This window comes from Hirundo rustica, chromosome 8 (assembly GCF_015227805.2).
Source record: "Hirundo rustica isolate bHirRus1 chromosome 8, bHirRus1.pri.v3, whole genome shotgun sequence".
Taxonomy (NCBI): Eukaryota; Metazoa; Chordata; class Aves; order Passeriformes; family Hirundinidae; genus Hirundo; species Hirundo rustica.
In genome coordinates, this window is record NC_053457.1 from 15,558,385 (window position 1) to 15,576,376 (window position 17,992).

The 17,992-nt window shown below is 46.1% G+C and overlaps 2 protein-coding genes across 17 annotated transcripts in view; one reads left to right on the forward strand and one right to left on the reverse strand.

Moving 5' to 3' along the window:
* Positions 1 to 4,229, forward strand: part of NDST2 (N-deacetylase and N-sulfotransferase 2) — a 133,582-nt gene extending 129,353 nt beyond the window's left edge. For all 14 annotated transcript variants that reach the window (XM_058421614.1, XM_040071812.2, XM_040071813.2 and 11 more), the window contains 3 exons: positions 709 to 818; positions 2,109 to 2,211; positions 2,368 to 4,229. In XM_058421614.1, coding sequence (XP_058277597.1) covers positions 709 to 818; positions 2,109 to 2,211; positions 2,368 to 2,493 — 339 coding nt within the window. In that variant the 3' untranslated portion in view covers positions 2,494 to 4,229. The remainder of the gene's footprint in view (positions 1 to 708; positions 819 to 2,108; positions 2,212 to 2,367) is intronic.
* An 86-nt stretch (positions 4,230 to 4,315) lies between these two features.
* Positions 4,316 to 17,992, reverse strand: part of ZSWIM8 (zinc finger SWIM-type containing 8) — a 59,208-nt gene continuing 45,531 nt past the window's right edge. Inside the window, exons 20-26 of one of the 3 annotated variants that reach the window (XM_040071807.2) lie at positions 17,112 to 17,335; positions 16,353 to 16,829; positions 15,607 to 15,775; positions 13,191 to 13,274; positions 11,700 to 11,819; positions 10,570 to 10,748; positions 4,316 to 9,940 (exon numbers count right to left, since the gene is read on the reverse strand). In XM_040071807.2, the coding sequence (XP_039927741.1) occupies positions 9,737 to 9,940; positions 10,570 to 10,748; positions 11,700 to 11,819; positions 13,191 to 13,274; positions 15,607 to 15,775; positions 16,353 to 16,829; positions 17,112 to 17,335 (1,457 nt within the window). In that variant the 3' untranslated portion in view covers positions 4,316 to 9,736. Of the gene's footprint in view, positions 9,941 to 10,569; positions 10,749 to 11,699; positions 11,820 to 13,190; positions 13,365 to 15,606; positions 15,776 to 16,352; positions 16,830 to 17,111; positions 17,336 to 17,992 lie in introns of all 3 variants that reach the window. The other 2 variants (XM_040071806.2, XM_040071805.2) reach the window with 2 other exon arrangements.

Consider the following 17,992-nt stretch of genomic DNA (forward strand, 5'->3'; position numbering starts at 1 on the left):
TTCCTTCTGCTGCTGGGGTTATTCTTAAGACAGTCTATAATCCATCAGAGGTTTATAATGTCCATTCAGTCTTTCTCTCTGCCAAAGCAGCAGAGCCCAAACTGTACATGACAGATCTGCCAGTACTAAAAGAGAGATGGTAAAGCATTCTTAGGCCTGTATCTCATTGCCTAACTATCCTGGAGGTTATTGCTGTGAGGAATGATGGAGCCAAACACACACCTCCTTGTTCTTACCACAGGTCAGTCTTCAGTTCATGTGACTATTGCTCCGTTCTGTTCTTTGGAATAGGTAATTTATTAGCACAAATGTTCATTGTCTGTAAGACACATAACAGGAGAATAATCACAGGTTACAGAAGAATACCTAGCACAATGGCTGCTGCCATCTGAAAAAAAAAAAATGTTTCCAGAGACAATCTCTACATGCTGCTGCTGGGCCTTAGTGCTTAATTACAGGACGTTGGCCAAAGACAACTTTATTAAGCAAAGCCTAAAAGTTATGTTTTACTGTTTTATGGTATTTGTGGCCCATATCATAACTTCTCTACCTGTGGTGACAAATGGGCCGCCTCCCCCCCCTGTGCTGCTCTAGAACAGACAGAATTTAGTGCCTGCACTCACAGGCTGGGGCAGTTGGAGATGGAGGAAGCTCACAGGTGTCAGTCAGCACAAGCAGCAGAGGCTAAAGCAGCTGTTCTCTTTTCAGCTTCTCATTGTGGATGGTCAGGAGCTGAGACACAACCCTGCCTCTGTAATGGATAACATCCAGAAGTTCTTGGGAGTTTCGCCACTCTTCAACTACACCCAGGCCCTCAGGTAAGGAAATAACTCAGGTTTGGGAGGTGCCTTCTCAGCCAGGAAGCCCTTGATTGAAAGAACACTTCTTGTCCCTGATCACAAGACCTGCCAAGGTTTCACAGTTATGCCTAACCCTGAAATTCGATTCAGATAGCATGAGATGCTCCGTGGAGACTCATATCACACCTTGGTGTTTCCTGAAATTATAGGGGAAGGACAAGGTTTTGCCCTGTCGTGGAGAAGCATGAAGTTGTTCACAGCACTAACTGCAGTGTTTTTTCCATTTGGTCTTGGTGTTTCAGAAAAAGTGCTAGAATTATTAGCATTCCTTTGCTTTGTGTTATACCTGTATCTGACAAAAAGTAGAGAAGGTATGATAAAAAATGTGTGACAGTCTGCTCATATCTTCACCCAGACGAAGCTTAGAGCCACACTGCACAGTTCTGAGGTAAAGAATGTGGATTTGACAGGTGTCCAGGGCTGTCTGAGGGAATGTTAGCAGAGGCACCACCTCACTGCTACAGTTAAAGGATGTTACTGAGCCATGACTGTGATCTTGCCCACACTGCATGTACAGTTCATCTGAACACATTAAGTGCTGTTGAAAATGTTCAGTGGAAACTCTGCAAGCGCACTGAAGCTGCTGAATACTGTTCTTTGCAGCTGAAACCTGTTTTCACATCTTCTCTGCTATCACAGCCTGTGCCAGCTGAGGATGGTGGGTGGGGATGCAAGCACGTAGGCACGGAACAATTGCTCTTTCCTTTCACAGTAAAGAGAGGACAACTAATTCAGTTCTCTCCCTACAGCTCTTTCCAAAGGGATGGCACATGGCTCCCCAGGGAAGGACAGATTTAGAGAAGTGCCAGGTTACCTGAAAGCTTTACTTGCTGCAGCATGTGTGCTGCTGGTGAATGAAGTGTCTATGGTTGTGGTACTGGCTGGAACGCCTCAGCCAGGCTCAGAAAAGAGATGGGATTGGGCAGCTTACCTCAGACTTCTTCAGGGGACTTGCTCAAATCTACACTAGAAAGTGATTATTTTTCTTTCCCCCTCCCCACCCCAGCAGACAAATACTGTAACTATGTTACCTCTGAAATTTGCATAAAGCTGAAACAGTTATGTTTGTAATGGATTTCTTGTCAAAGCAGTCCAGTACTTAAAAAAAAAAAAAAAAAATCAAGGAACCAATATCACAAAATAAATAGGTAAAGCACTGAAATAGGAAATAACTATGGAGTTACCTAATTTCTGCTGCTGCTAATTTGGTATGTGGCTGTATCTTTCAAAGATAAATGTCTTTTTCAGATTTGATGAAGCAAAAGGCTTTTGGTGCCAGCTGCTAGATGGAGGAAAGACTAAATGCCTAGGAAAGAGTAAAGGAAGGAAATACCCTGATATGGATTCCTTGGTGAGTAGCTGTCTCAAATCACTTGGCAACAAGAGATGTAGAGACATCCCAGCAAACCCACATGGATTTTCCTACCATCTGTCTTAGATGACCTGTGGGGCCCATGTTGAGGGTAACATCTTCTTTGATGCTCATGTAGTCTGTTTTTTTCCACAGTCACGGCTCTTTCTAAGAGACTTCTACCGGGAGCACAACATTGAATTATCCAAACTGATGAACAGACTTGGGCAGCCCCTTCCAACCTGGCTCCGAGAGGAACTGCAGAACTCCAGCTGGAGCTGAGAGGGACTCCCTTGCCCCCAGTGCCATTGGGATGTGTGGTGCTCCAAACATGCTATGATGCCATCATTTGTCTTTTGTCAAGCCAAAACAACTGGACAAAGGAGCAGGAGCAGAGAATGTGCATGTGGAGCCTTGCCCCACCCTTGGAAAGAGCTGCTGCCTCTGATACTGCCTTGGGGCAGAGCGCCCAAGTCACATTCTTGAGTATTAATGGTGTGCTACTACACTTCCACTTTTACTTACAGGAAGGATTTGGAATGCCTGCCCTACTTTGAGCAGGTGAGAGAGCAGAGTTAACACTTTGTGTCTTTTTAAATTACTTTTCTCAGTCTTTGAAAGGCTCGAGCTAAGGTGTTGCTCCTCTGAGCCCACAAGTTAAGGCTGAAGAGCAGAAACAATTGAGCCCACTGCTGAGAAAAGAGCAGCAGCCTAATAAAAGGGGAATCTAGTGCAGTGAAGGCCAGCTTTTATCCCCGGTCAGTTTGGCACAGCGAGGCCCAAGAGCGCCTTGTCCCTGCCCGTTGCTTACAGTGCCGCTGCGAGGGGATGGCGGGGACGGCGAGAGACAGGTACCCCGGTCTCTCCCTCTCTGCACTGCTTTGGGTGTGATCCAGTGTCTGGAGACTCTGCTCCACGGATTGCTTTGTTAGCTTAGAGAAAAGGTTTGCCACATGTGGCAACGTGGCAGGCATTTCTCTGCAGGGACTTTAGACATTTGAAAAGATAACCAAGGAGCAGTAATGTCCCTGTAGAGCACTTGGGAGGTGTGTGTAAGTTCAGCACATCAGCAGGAGGAGGCAAAGCTCAGGTATTGTAAATTAAGGCTGATGATACAGATGAAAGCAGGCAGTTCAGTTCCCCATATCGGATCAGCTTAAAAAAAAAAAAATCCCTTTCCAACAGCTTCAGTGCCCCTATCCCCCAGTCTACTTCCTAGCACTGTTTTAATCTTGCACTCCAACAATCCAAGGAGAAAAGCAAGAGAGAAAAAAAAAAGACAAGAAAAAAACAGTTAAAACTTGTTTAGATATAAAGGGAAGGCTGCACCAGAAGTGGTTTCCTATGCCCAAAAGGGGCAAGTAAGTGCTCTAATGTGTTTTGCCTCCTCCTGCAGTTGCTGGACAATTATTCTCAGAGGAAATCCTCCAGCATGGTTGTATATATTTTCTTTGAGTCATGGGCTTCTGGAATGGCATGGGCCATCCCCTCCTTCCCAGGCACCGGTGGTCCTTGGAGAGTGCTGCAGAGGGGCAGGATCCACATGAACAGGTTATGGAAACTTCCACAACTGTCACGAGCCACCTCTCTCCCAGCCAGAGAGAAGTTGCTTCAACTGAGCTTTTCCATTGAGCCTTAGGTCTTGTGTATTTCTGAATGAATGGTGCATTTACCGTTGTATGTAAATGTAAATATTATGCAATATAGTATTTTATTTCATGTGCCCTTGGAAAGGGTTATTTTGTGCAGCCAAAAAAATGGATGGAAAGACTAGAAACCCCTCTCTCATTCCTGCTGGAGAGAAAAGCCCAACTTCCTGCACTTGATTCATGTACAGCATCATTCACATTGAATGACAATGAAGAAATTCTTGGCTCTCGAAGCTGAGCACATGTGTCTGAATAAAGGTTAGAAGTAGTAGTAAGTGGAGATTCAATAAATGTACTACTTATTTTTCTTCTTTGTCATGATTTGCAGTGGTGTCATGGACCTCAAGCTGGTACAAGGGTAAGAAAAACTGAAAATCTTCCTCCAGGCCTTAGAGCTGGTATTTGGAAGGGCAACAGTGGTGTTTAACTTGTATTGAAAACAAGCTAGAAGCAGTGTGTTAAAGCTTGCAGCCAGCCTGGAGTTTGGGACGCATTCTTACTGGTTTGCAAGTGGTGGCCTTGGAGCCATTCCTGGCTACTGCAGAGATCCAGCTGCTGTGCCTGCAATAGCAGAGCTTGGCTCTGCCCTCCTGTCCAGTACAGTAAAAACTGGAAGGAAAACATTGAATAGGCAGGGTTGTGAGAGCATTGTGAAACAGGCCTAGTGCTCTCCCTCCACGAGACACTCCACTAATACCCCTGGCAGCAGCAAGGCAGCTATTTTCACATGCTGCCCCAGGAGGTGGAGGATCCCAGGACCAGATTGTACCGCTCCCTTAAACGTTTTCCTGCTCTTCATTCATTAGAGGTTGTCACACAATTACTTCATGCTTTACCTCAGAGTATGGTACATGCTTGAGGAGATGCCCAGTAGAAATAAACACGGTGTGAGGAATAAATGTTGGGAGGGGCACAAAACCTATCAGTGTTACTTTACTGGTAAGGCAGTGAAGGACAACTGTGGTGTGTCATTATCTACTCCTTCCCTCCTTACTTGCTTAATTTCTGTACTGCACTAGTTCTTACTGCTTCTGCTAATGAAAAACAAAGCACCTGCTGTGGATGTCCGTACCTGATGAAGAGCTGTTTTCAAATGTGCTACCTCTCTGACAGCACATGGATGCAGGAGTTCCCCCTTTCCAGACACCTCTCCAAAGCTGTGGAATCAAACACTGCCTCCTAAGAGAAGCTTGTGTAGTATCAGATGCTCTGTGATACCAAGAAGCCAACAAACTCCATCTTTTTTAGTGAGAGACACTGGGTATTAGATACTGACCCATTTGGCACTGAACCATTCCAGATCCTCACCCTTCCATAGTGGGAACAAACCTCACCTTCTTGCCTCACTGCTTGGTAGCAGAAGTTCACAGTAACCAGTTCACTTCTAAGACAAGGAAAATGGTAAGCACAAACCAGAACCTTAAGGAGTTTTTTGGTAATGTATTAAAAAATACTTCTTTAGTCTGATGCAAGTGTCCCATGTAAAAAGGAATAATTTGACCCAGGGACCAGAAGGTAACATGATTCTAATGCATGCATGAAAGCTGAGAATTTGTAAAGCAATAGGAAACTCTCTGGAGCTTGTGCTTGCACACCACCTCAGGAATTCAGCCAGGAAGATACTTAAAAGTTGCCTGCTGCCTCTTTCTAGTGAGTACAACATTCAGGGAACACTGGTACAAATCTCAATGCTAGGGTGAAGACCTTCTAAGGGAACTGGAGAATTTCTCTGTAGGTGGCAGCATGTATCAATTCTACACAAAAAAGCTGATGGCTGAAAATTGCAATTTTCATTTGATGACAGCACTGCAAAGACAAATATTCCTGACAGAAGCCTGCACCTCCTGGAAGTCAGAATGACACACAGGAATCTAACAAGCCACTTGATCAACCTCATCCTGTTGTGTTTCAGCCATTGCATGCAGTCGGCAAGAAAACCCTTTGATTCCTTGCCCATCATTTTGCTCTAGCAGTAGTAATAAACAGGTAAACAAGTCTGAACATGCCAAATGAATCAAACAAATCTGCTCAGCCCCCCTGGTGAATCCTGCTAGTGGAACTGCAGAAGACACCACCACAGTAACAGCCAACCCATACGAGTATTTTCAGGCTGCTTCAAGCCAGGAATCCCATCCCCCATCACACAGCAGAACACGGATGGAGCACTACTGGTACCTCCTCTCCATTTATCATTTTATTTGTTTGTTTTTTTCTTAAAGGCTTGTGGGGGTTAAAAACCACAACAAACCAAGTAATATTCACCTCTGAAACACTTAGCAGGCTGGTTTGGCTACAACAAGCATTCCTGACACTCATCTCCACTATTCTATGTAGAAAGAAATAATCTACTTTCTTCCAAGACTTGGTTTCTCACCTTTCTCATCTCCACGGCTTTGTCAGCTCTCAGGTCTCTCCACAATGCTTGTAAACCTGGGTCCATAGCGGTGACACCATGCCAGCAGTCAGAATCCAGCTCGAGGTTATGTCACTTACAGTAACAGGATCATAAATCAGGCTGGGCCATAACCCCTCAGGTCACTGGAAAAGGTGCTTTTCAGGACTTAGAGAAAAAGTTCCTGGCTGACTTAAATGAGGCAATGTAAGTATGAGCTGGAAGGAAATGTCAGGGACCCAGTCCCTGTTTACAGTGCATGCTATGAGCATATACCAGATATGTACTAGATTTAATGCATTTCCACCATTTTCCCCTCACAGCTCTCATCCCCTTCATGGCAAGAAAGGAATTGTGCAGTGCAGCCTGGACAGCACAAAGTACTTATGAATACTGTAACAGGGAGCAGACACTGCCCTCAAGATAAAAAGTCACTTGTTTACAGAGCACAGTCAGTCTTTACAAGCAAAACCACTCTTCAGTAATGGCAGCTCCTGATTGCACACATGGTTCATCTGTAAACAATAAGATCTGTGCTATGGGAACCCATAAAGGAAAAATGTAAACCTGAATCTCAGCACGTACACAAACCACCTTCTGACCAAAAAATGAAGTAGTAAGAAAACCACCAGCCAATAGGTGCTGCACACGAGGTCTGTGAAAACGGTATAAAATAAGTTACGTGAATAAAGAATTGGCTTTTCCTCCATGAAGAAAATGGAGTCTCGGCTACCTTATTACAATATAAATGGGCTCTCCAAAAACCAAAATACAAGTCCCAAATAAATAGGAAGGACTGTAAACAAAACTAGACAGAGGGGGGCTTTTCAGCTAATTCCAGCCATAGCTGTTGCCAGGCACATAATTTCATACAGGACAGCTCCAACTCACCTTGTTCATGGGCTGTAAAGATGCAAATCCAAAGACAAACACTGTTCTGTTAACTCACATTCCCGGAAAGTGCCTCCAAAAGAAAATTTTCACAGGCAAGAAAGATGGTAAGAGGTGAACATGTCCAGAGACACTGCATGTGTTGCTGGGAAAGTCCTGGAGAACATTTACTCCAAGTGAAAAAACACATGGGTTAACTGAAAGTCAAAATAAATTTGAGTTGTCTACAACCTCTTTTCCAGGTCTTCTGGTGAAATGTCTTTTCAGAATTTCTAAGCCTATGTATTTTTTCCCACTCTTAGAACAGTGGCCAAACTAACAAGACTGCAGTGGGTAATAATTGTTCTGTTTTAACAGGAAATTAATGCTTCTGGGGACATCAGGGCTCATCCCATCTCTTATACAGGAAAAATACCTCAATAACTTCACAGACACATGGCAAGAAAAAACATCATCATCTCCTTCCTCACTTTCTTCTGTCGTTGCTCAGATATATTCCACAGGACAGGGCTCAAGAACAAACACAAAGTAACAGACACAGTGGTCTGAAAACTTGCCTGCTCAGCGTCTAAGTGTATTTTTCCAACCAGTATCAGAGATGAGGCTCTGACGTTTCATTTCCCTATTCAATCCAAATCCTTAATGCTCCACTTCTGCTCCTGATACTTTACATTCAGCTCTTCTGCCCATTTCCCTTCTGGCTTTCCTTCTAAAACATGCTCCCTTTCTCTTCCACAGATTTTCACCTATAACATTAGAAAGGGAAAGATTAGACTTTATTAGACAACTCATTTTTCTCTAAGCTCCTTTCACAGTTCTGAACATGCAAGAACATGTACAGAAAGTGTTCTCAGAACCCAATCCTTCCACACATCATCAGGCTGTGCTCTCCAGTGTTTTGCCCAGTAACAGGCAACTCATAATCAACACAGACTTTAGTTTAAAAACCACAGAACTTGACCCATTATTGCTACCATCTGCATTTCTAGTTAGCACGTAACTAGACACCTTATGGAGGAATATAAGGAGCTAAAAGGAGATCTTCAAATAGTTACTGTTGCACAATCACAAGAGGACCCTCAGCCATACTCTCTGGCCCATGCAGGATACAAAGCCAAACCAAAAGAGCCTGGTCTTCTTTTTTGCTCTGTGCCTCTGAGTTACTTTATTCTTGAAGAGTATAATTGAAATATCAAACAGGCACATATTTCTAACTTGTAGAAACCAAAGCTCCTTGGCTAAACCCAAGTAAGAAGCAAAATACACTACTATTGAGAGACTGGATTCTTAACATCCATGAGTCATCTAACTTCCACTCTTAAAGGCCCTAAAATTTATATGCTTATACACCTAAGCTATCTAAACTTAATTTTCTGCAATGCTGTCCCAATTAGATAGCTTTCACAGTCCACCAAATACCTCTCTCAATACATGGGAGCAGCTGCTGTTCTACACAATACTTGGGAAACACAGGACTCTGTATTATCACACAGTATCAAGGCTAGAAAAGAAAACCAGTGACTGACAGAACTGTAGGCAGAGCAGCCCAGGCTCACCACCAACTCTGCCATCACCCATCAAACACGGAGCTCAGCCTCTGCAGAGGCACGTCATTCTCAGAGCAGTACCAGGCAAGAAACCTTTAGGCTCCAGCTTGTGCTGGATTGCTGCTCCCCAGAGCACAGCAGCCACCTACCGGGGCTAACAGAAGCTCCCACTGCCACACAGCTGGCCAGCTCCTTCAGACTGCCAACATCATAGCAGAGAGTCAGTCTAAGAAAACAAGTGTTTAATCAGGAAACGAGAAGAAACAAGGGATAAGAAACTGATTACAGGAGAGTAATACCCCAGCCAAAAGAAAGAGGATTGTACAACTCAAAACAACCAGGATCAAAACATTCTATGAGCCAGCAGTACCCAGTGAGGGACACTCCTGAGAAAGAGCCCAAGCACTTCTGGCAGTCTCCAGGCAGCTCAGTGCAGTCAAGGACCCACTTGCCCATGCTCCAGCCTCTGGCCTCAGCTGCTGCAGAAAGCTGGCCCTGGCCCTGCTACCCCAGTCTCAGCTTCTCTCACCAGGAGTTGCTGAAAGGGATGGAGGGAGCACTTGCTGTGCACAGCAGTTCCAGCCACTCCCCAACAGGAGATGGTGTGTGAAGTAAGAGAAGCCCATTAAAAAAAAAAAAAAAAAAGTTTACATATTTATAAATGCCAAAAATAAATATTTAAAGACAGAATCCCCAACCCCTCTAACACGTGCGTAATCGCACTGCGAACTGCTCGCAGAACAGCCTCCAGGGGCTCAGGGAAAAAAGCGGTGACTACACCACAGGGCAGCCAGCTCAACTTCCTTCTCATTTTCTGATGCTTCTGAAGCCTGCAGCCCACTGAGAAGGAGGAGGAAGAGCGAGCGAAGCAGAGCGCCAACACGCAACAGTGCTGGAGAGGAATGTCATGGTATAAATACATCAGCTCAGTGGTTTCCAACAAGTTAAAACTAAAATAAAAAAAGACACCAGAAGGAAGGATGGTGTAAATGGAACTACGGCTATGTTGGGCTAAGGGTCGCGTGTCCGTGGAGCTCCGCCCGACGTCATGGCGAGAAGGTGGTCATTTCCAGAGAGACCCTTTGCCACAGCTCCTTTGTCTGCTTGCTGCGCTTTAGGTTCTGGAGGATGTCATTGAACTGCATCATGCCCATGGGAGTCAGGCAGAAGGCGCTTCTGGCGCTGCGGATGGCATTCACAAAGTCATCGTAGTCAGCTGGAGTGAGATGGATCAGCCGGTGATGGATGTACTGGATGGGGACAGGGAAAGAGCTTTAAGGCATTTGCTCACCACGCTCCTGCTGGTGAAACTCAGAAGACTGAGATCCCAACGACAGGTCACGTGGTTCTGTTACCCACCAGCGGGCCCTAGACTCACAGCTCTGGCAGAGGTGAGTACCTCAAGAGCAGCAGTGCTGTATCCTACACCCCAGCTGGTTTCAACAAAGCTGAGCGAGCCATTTCCACTGCTGGTGTCAGCACTGGCACAGCAGCCAGCCATGCCAGGAGGGGAAAGCAGGCTACTACTAACAAGTAAAAAGGATGGGCTACGGACAGGGGGCTTGAAAACCGCACAGAAAGTTCAGAGGTTATAAGGTACACATAAGCATTTGGAGTGAGACACACAACCACCGCAGCCTTCGTGGAAGAGCACAGGAGGCAGAAGCAGTACAAGGAGTTCCTTTGCATGCAGCTCCCACACAGGCAATTGACACTACTGCAGTCCCTGCTGAGGGAGAAGGATGCATCAGGAAATGCACCACTTCATCTCCCAGTGCCCAAGGCCCCTTGCCCTCTGCACATGCACACACAGGCAGCACCTGCAAGGCAGGCAGTGGCCTGGCAGCACTGACAGGCAGGAAGATAAGCCACACCTTACCTGCATATAGGCCTGCTGGCACCTCTGCACCAGCTGGTGGAAGGCTGGGGTGCGCAGGTGGTTGTGCACATGGGCAGGGTTGAGCCTCTGTAGAGCTTCCATGATGATCTCCTGAAGCACAAAAGGGCTCAGCACCCCCTTGGCTGCACCAACACAAAACTGATGCACGTAGTTGACACCTGCACAGGAGGAAGACAGAACAACAGTGCTAAGATAACAGACACACAAGAAATCACACTTCACAGCAAGAACCTGGATCTGAAGAACTTTCTTTTCAGTGTAATGCATCTTCCAGCAGGCTTGGGGGAGACAGTCTAGCAAACTCATGGGGACAGAGAAGATTCTGTTATCCATCCGGTCTGAGGCGAAATCAGGTACCACCCCAGTTACTGGTGTTCCCAAATTCACCTTTCTTTAAAGGAGATGTGAAAGAAACTGATGTGGCAAGTTAACTAGAAAGACCTGGATAACACTGTACCTTCTCCATTGTTTCCTGACTGCCCACCAAGGAAGCACCTAGAGCCTCAGCACTCAGGCTTCAAGGATGCTGTAGACATAAGTCAAGCTTTCCCACCACTTCCTACAGTGGAGCTCTGCCAGCAGGAGCAGCAGAAGCTGTGCCACTAAACAGGCTGTTTTTAAAGATTTTTTTAGTTCTTACTGCTTATGAAACAGTTTAAAAAGTGAGCTGACAAAAAAGATCCAACAGCAAAATGGACGTAAAAACAAACAACCCCCTCAAAAACAGGTGGTTTGGGCACCTACTGCTATAAAAGGTCTTCACAGAAGGTATAAATATACATAAGGAAGAGAAATACCTACAACATAGTGGAAGTGGAAAAGAAAGAATCAATACTATAGAATAGAAGAGATACAAGCTTTGAACCCTGTCCAACCTCATGTACTTCATCCAGTGCCTCAAAATTCAACAGCACACCTACAGAACCCAAAAATGGGACAATTGAGTGGATGAAAGAGCAGTAGGGAACTTCTGAAACACTCAGAAATGGTCACTACAGGATCGATATCGGGCCTGCCCAATCTTTGAAGTTTCACTCCTTCAAGAGCTTTTTCCCACCATAGCCCAAATCCCAGCATGGATTTCTGTTAAGTACTGCTCTGAGCCTTACCTAACTTTGCAGCTAACCCCAGGAGCCATTTTACATCCTCAGTGTAGGGCGGGCTGCGGGAGAAGTTGTTGGGATGGTCGTTGTGAGCTCTTCGGCCAAGCATCTCCAGTGCCAGCATCCCTGTGAGAAAGGGGCAGCCACAGTCAAGCAGCATTTCTGCCCAGTAAGGCTTAGTCTAGCATTTCACTCACTGCAACACAACCTGACTGGCCTGCCCTTCAGCAACAGAAAATTCCACAGCTGCAGAGTCCAGACAGAAACTAAAGGCCAGTCTTGGAGCCTGCCAGCACAGGAAGTATCTGCAAGAACATCTGAATGTGCTGCTCCAGGCTGGGAAACCTGCACAAGCACCACCCCTCACCAGAGCTGCAGAGAGACACTGAAGCACCCACGGCAGCATCAAGCAGAGAGCCCCAAAGGCTGCACTAAAGAGGTGTCCTGAAAGCAAAGCTTTTGATCTAAGTTTTGCAACAGAGAAGCTACCCAAGCCAACCTGCTCTGCTGCAAAGACAACGGGCCACCACTGAGCTGCAATATTGCCCATCTGCAAACATTTCACTTATGCCATTACAGTTCTTCAGACAAATCCACCCATTTAAAAAGTATTCAAGTACCAACATGTGCCACGCCTTGATCTTCCAGACTGTCTTCCCTGCCTGTGCCTCTCTTTCATTCAGGCTATTAAGCATCCTTTGTGGCTGGCCATGTTCCACTGTGATATTTTAAATTACATCTGCACCCCTTCTTAGCTATCAAGAACTCTCTATTCTAGTTTTCAACAAAAAAGTCAAGCTTTGCTTCCATTTTCTTGCTGTTTCTCTTCCTTTGCTTATTTTAGAGGCTTCCTTCTCCTACACCACCACTGGGTTGGACCACAAGTACGTACAAGTAGCTTACTACTTACTACTACACTAGCTTACTGCAATCAAAGCTTAATCCCAAACCCTAAGACTCATATCCCTGTACCAATGGCAATTCAGGCAGAGACCTATTTTCTCATAGCCAGTGTAACTGGGAAAGGAATGCTAATTACATACCCACTCTTTACTAAATATAAGTTCCCTCTGCCTCTATCTTCAACAAATTAACTGGAGAGGCACAGGGCACTTCCCTTTGTGCATCTGAAGACTCAGCTGGTATTAGAAGTGTGCCCTCCCCATCCATGAGCAGCAGGAGCCAAGTATCACTTTACCATATAATCACAACTTGCACAGCCCCATCCTTGGAGCCCTATTCAGGCTCCTTTATGTACATCTGCCGAAAGGCAGGACTCTTCCCAGCTCTAACCCACTTGGCTCTCTTTTCTGTTCTGACAGTCCTGGAAAAGCAAATGCTTTGCCCTCATTTTCAGACTCCACATCTGATCATCAACTTGCTTTTCCTGTGTCCCTCAGGTGCAGCAGCAAATTGCCAAATTGACAGTGAAAGCCTGCAGCCTTGTCCTGAATCCCTCTCAAGGGGGGCTACAGAAACCCACTTGGCCATCCTTACCAACTCGGTATGCAGAGTGGAGGTAGTGCAGACCCTGGGGGCTCACAGGCTGACTGTGCTGCTCATCTTCAGCAGGAAAACCCCCTGTAACAAGGGAGTTGGGCTGTGAGGACAGAGTTGTCAAGGAAGCACCCTGAATCGCTGGGAACGTTGATCCTGCATGGACACTGCCTACTGAAGAGAGCAAAACAGCAGCATTAGGACCCAGCACCAGACTAAAAGAAGGTTTACTTGGGACATCATCTCCTTCACCTGACTGCCCCTGCCAATGTAGGGGTATGCTCCCCTAAACAGAACAATACAGCAACCAAAACCCACAGGCTTACAACTGAAATACAGTGGGCCAGGAATAGCTCTATTCTGTTTGCAAGGTAGGCCTGACAGGGCCAGTTACATGTATGTCCATTTCTTCTGCACTATCTCGTGAACATGCATAAAATCCATGTTTTACTTGTAAATGTGTGGGTTGATTCAAAGGCCTTTGTTATTATTAAATAAAACTTTTGGTTCTGATTTCTTGTCCAAGGAAACAATCACTAGTCTACACCTGATGAGAAACTGCTAGGAAAATGACTGAGCAGGAATAGAATTAAGTCACTCAAAGATCAAGTCCAACAATGTGAGGTTATTCCATTTCAGCTGTATGACAGCCATCACTCCGTTCAGGAAGGCTCTTACTGGCTGAACTCCAATCCATCCTTGAAAAGAACAGTCACTGCACACACTGGCAGCATGTATCAACAGTAAAAACAGCAAGGAGACTTGAAAACTTGTCACCTTCAGACACTCAACTAGTATGAGGAAACTCAAGGGAAATGACAGGTTTCAAATGCAAATCCATTGCATTGTACCACCTCAACCTGTACCATCAGCAGTTAACACTGAATCACTAAGCTGCACTCTGACAAGACTCAAATTTATCTGCCCCTCTCAAGAAAGGTACAAGGAGTAAAAAGCAAGGTTTGCTTGAGATCTCCTGAGCACAGATATCATTAGGTGTATGTAAATTGTTAGCCTTATTTCACAGCTTCTCTGTGATGCTACTACACCAGCTTGAGCAATGCTCTAAGTTCCTTTTTTTCCCCCCTCCATGTTTGCTAGTGAATAGTTGAATACCTGAGAACAATGTGTACCCCAGAAAAGATCTGACCTTCCCCACCCTGTAAGGAGATACAGGGTGCCAAACAACGCACAAAGTGGGGCAAAATGCATTTGAAGTCTGGCCAAGGAGCATAACCCCTAAGAATGAGCTAAATTATTGCCAGAGCTCACGCATCACCACGTGATTCTGTACTTCAGGAACAGTGAAACAGTGTTGTAAGAATTGAAAATAATTTTATGGAAGCCATAAACAATAGCAACTGAAAAGGTTAGGGTCATTTTCTCCTTTCAGTATTTTAAGTGTTCTAACGATGAATTAGCAATTCTGGAAGATTCATAACTCTTTGAAGGAGCACAGAAATTGTTTCTCACAATGAAAAGTCACAGCATCAGACTGTGACTAAGGTTGGCAGCTATCAGATCCCAAGGCCTTCATGACTGTTTTATTTGCTTTTGTGGTGATTTTTAGCATCAAAATACAGGACAAAAAATGACTGAAATGATTCTCCCAATACTCTGAATATGAATGAGGCCAACACAACTCAAGTATTTTTCCACATACCAGTCTTCCAGCACCTGGTGAGCTGCAACACACTGGAACAGGGAAATATTGCAGCCTTTCCAATGAGGGTTTAGCAGAGGACAAACATGGTGCAAAACTCCATGGCAATGACAGCGTGTCCACAATCCAGTCAATATCTGTTGTCGCAGTGCTACACGCTACTTGATGGGTTTTTACCATCACTTGAGCCCTAGCACAACACACGAGCAAGCATTCCAAATGCCATTGACCTAACTCTGACAAAACATCTGTCATCTCTGACGGTTCCATGTTTGGGCACTGGCTGTCTCCAATAATTTCAGGCAGGAAAGGACATTTAGCAGTGCTCCTGTAGCAGAAGTCTGCCTGCTTCCTGCACTCTGTTAATCTGACCCAACAGAATTACATGAGTCTGCCCAAGATCATCTATACTCAGCTTGCCCAAAGGAGAGCAGGAAAAAAGCTTTCACGGGTTAGAAGTCAGAAAGGCCGCAATGGCTCCAAACATGATTTAGTCTTGATAATCTTGATAAAATAATCTCATACTGGAAATACAGCTGGACAGAAGTTTCTCTCTGCTAGCTCTATCAGGCCCCCTTGGGAATCCCAGTACCCCTGAGCACACACACCTTTAGAATGGCGTGCATTAGGCCAGAACTTTCCAGTGCAAGAACCCCTGTTCCATGGGTAATCCATGAGGAACAGGACCTCCCTGGGGAACAGCTAAGGGACAGCAAAGAACGCCCTGCTAGCCAGCCCGGAGCTGTCACTTACGCGCTACATTGGAAGACAGCGACAGTCCCGTCTCGCTGTGATAAGGATGCACCGCAATCTGCGTCATGGAGGGGACGGGCACGCCAGGGAAGGACACAGCTGTAGCTGCCAGTGACGGTGCTGTTACTGAGTAAGGGTACTGAGCCCCTATGAATGCTGGATGGACACCCTGCAACAGAAGGTACGGAACACTCGTGTCTACTTTGTCTGAGCGTTTAGAAGTAATTCAAAACATCGTGTCCCCACGCAAGCCCCAGAGCTTGAGAAGTCCAGTCCGAAGGAAGCAAAGGAAGAACCTTGCACCGCATGAGCATTACACCTGCTTGCTCCCTCTCCTTTTAAAAACCTAACCAGTTTGCAGAAAACCACTCCAAGACCCTCAAAAATAGGCCAAGGTTAAAATCAAGGTTATTTGGTTTTCCCAGTGTAGTCTCTATTTAGCCTGAAAGCTCTCAAGACAAGCTTTCTGTCCAGTGCCTTTTGAGAAACTACAGAGCAACAGAAATTAAAAGCTACTGATATATTATATTTTATATTCTCTTGAGACTTTAAATACAGCCACAGAAGGCTCCTTGTGCAAATGCTGAGCTGGAGGGCCAAAGTGTCACCAACTGGCAAGTGAGAGCACAGGCTTGATGTCAAGTCACAACAGGTCTGAGCCCCAAGCTCTCCCCACTCCAACATGCTCCCCCTGGAAGCAGCCACACGAGGCGACAGTAAAAGAACGAGGCACGGCCAAAACTCACCTGCGGATACGCCGAGCCAGGGACCGGGAAGACAGCTGGGCGCGGCATGTGCTGGATAGTGTGTCCGATATACTGGGGATTGCAGGGGATGTGAGTCTGAAGGGTGGTGTAAGGGTGGAGACCCTGCGTGTGCGCCATTGCTGGCCCTGCCACCGTGTGCTGCTGGTACATGGTCGACCCCACAGAGATCACCGGCATGACGGTGGCTGCCGCAGTTACCGCGGCCGCCACCGTCACCGCGGTCGGCTCCGAGGTCACGCGGCTGTCTGCCACGCCACGCGCCGCTTCAGACGCGGCCCGCGCGCCACCGGCGCTGCAGCCGGTGGCACCTTCTCTCTGCGCCGGGGTGCCGCCAACAGTCTGTTCGTAAAGCCAGTACCACTGATGAGCTACTTCAAAGAGGACTTCTGGGTACACACCACCTCCTTTGGCCGCCTCTTCTACTGCCATGCAGGCCTTTTCCAGCATCAGGTTGTCCTGGGAGCAGTGAAACAAAAGAAGTCAAGAACGTAAAACGAGAAACACGAGAAGGAAAAACTACAAGAGGGGAGAAGTACAAGGCTCTGTAAAATGACTAACACTATAGGGACCAGCCAGATGCTATGCAGCAGAATAACCACTATTACTCATGAAACGTAAGCAATCCAGAGAACTGGGATTAAGGCTGGGCAGTAGCAAAGGAGCCAACCCCACAGATAACAACAGCACATCCTTGATGCTAGAAATCAGCCTCACTAGCAGCTGCCATATGATGCTCACCTGTTCCTTACACTGCACCAGAGCCCTCTGGATCTCGTTTGGGTTCAGGGCGTGGGCATGAGGCAGGCAGCTGAGTGCCAGTTCAGCAGCTGCCCGCACCATGTTGGAGTCTCTGGCCCGTGAAGCTCTGTCTGCCAATGATGCCACCTCTGGGGGAGTTAGATGTCCATCCCAACACTCCACCAAGATGTTCAAGGCTGCGCTACCAATCTCCATGGCCTGCCCTAAGAGGAAGAGTGAGAGACACTCTCACACCACTGTATGCCCAGCACAGTTACAGTCAGCTTTCTCTTAACAGCAGGTGAACTCTTCACTACCTTCAGGAGCAGTGACACAGCCCAGCTGCTTCCCTTAAGGTTCACATCAAATTTAGGTGCCTTCTCCCAAAACATAGGACAAACAAGAGCCCACAACAAGCAAGTAGTGAGAGATGACCTCATTACTTAAGTAAGCTAAAATGCATTGGAAATAGCAAAAAGTACTTGCTATAGCTGATTTTAATACCCACAAACCATGTCAGTCTATTTCATCATGTGAGGAAAACATGAATTTTCAAAGGTGGGTTTTTTAGGCCTCTAGAAGCCATATGGATAGGGGAGTAGGTATAGGTGCAATCAGAAGGATGAGGAAAGTGAAAGCTGAACACAGCCAAAGAGCATGTTCAGACTTGACCAACATCTATCTCTTCAGCATACCTCTGAAGGAGAGATAAAGACCAGTCTCTGTATGAGAGGTGGGCTTTTTGGACTGAAACATGTTGCAGTACAAAGAAGAAGAAAGAGGTCACAACAACTTTCCAGGCCAAAGTAAGCACCACCGTGTAAACCACCACTGCTCAGCAACTACTGCAGCTGTGTCAGCTGCTTACATGGCTCCTATAG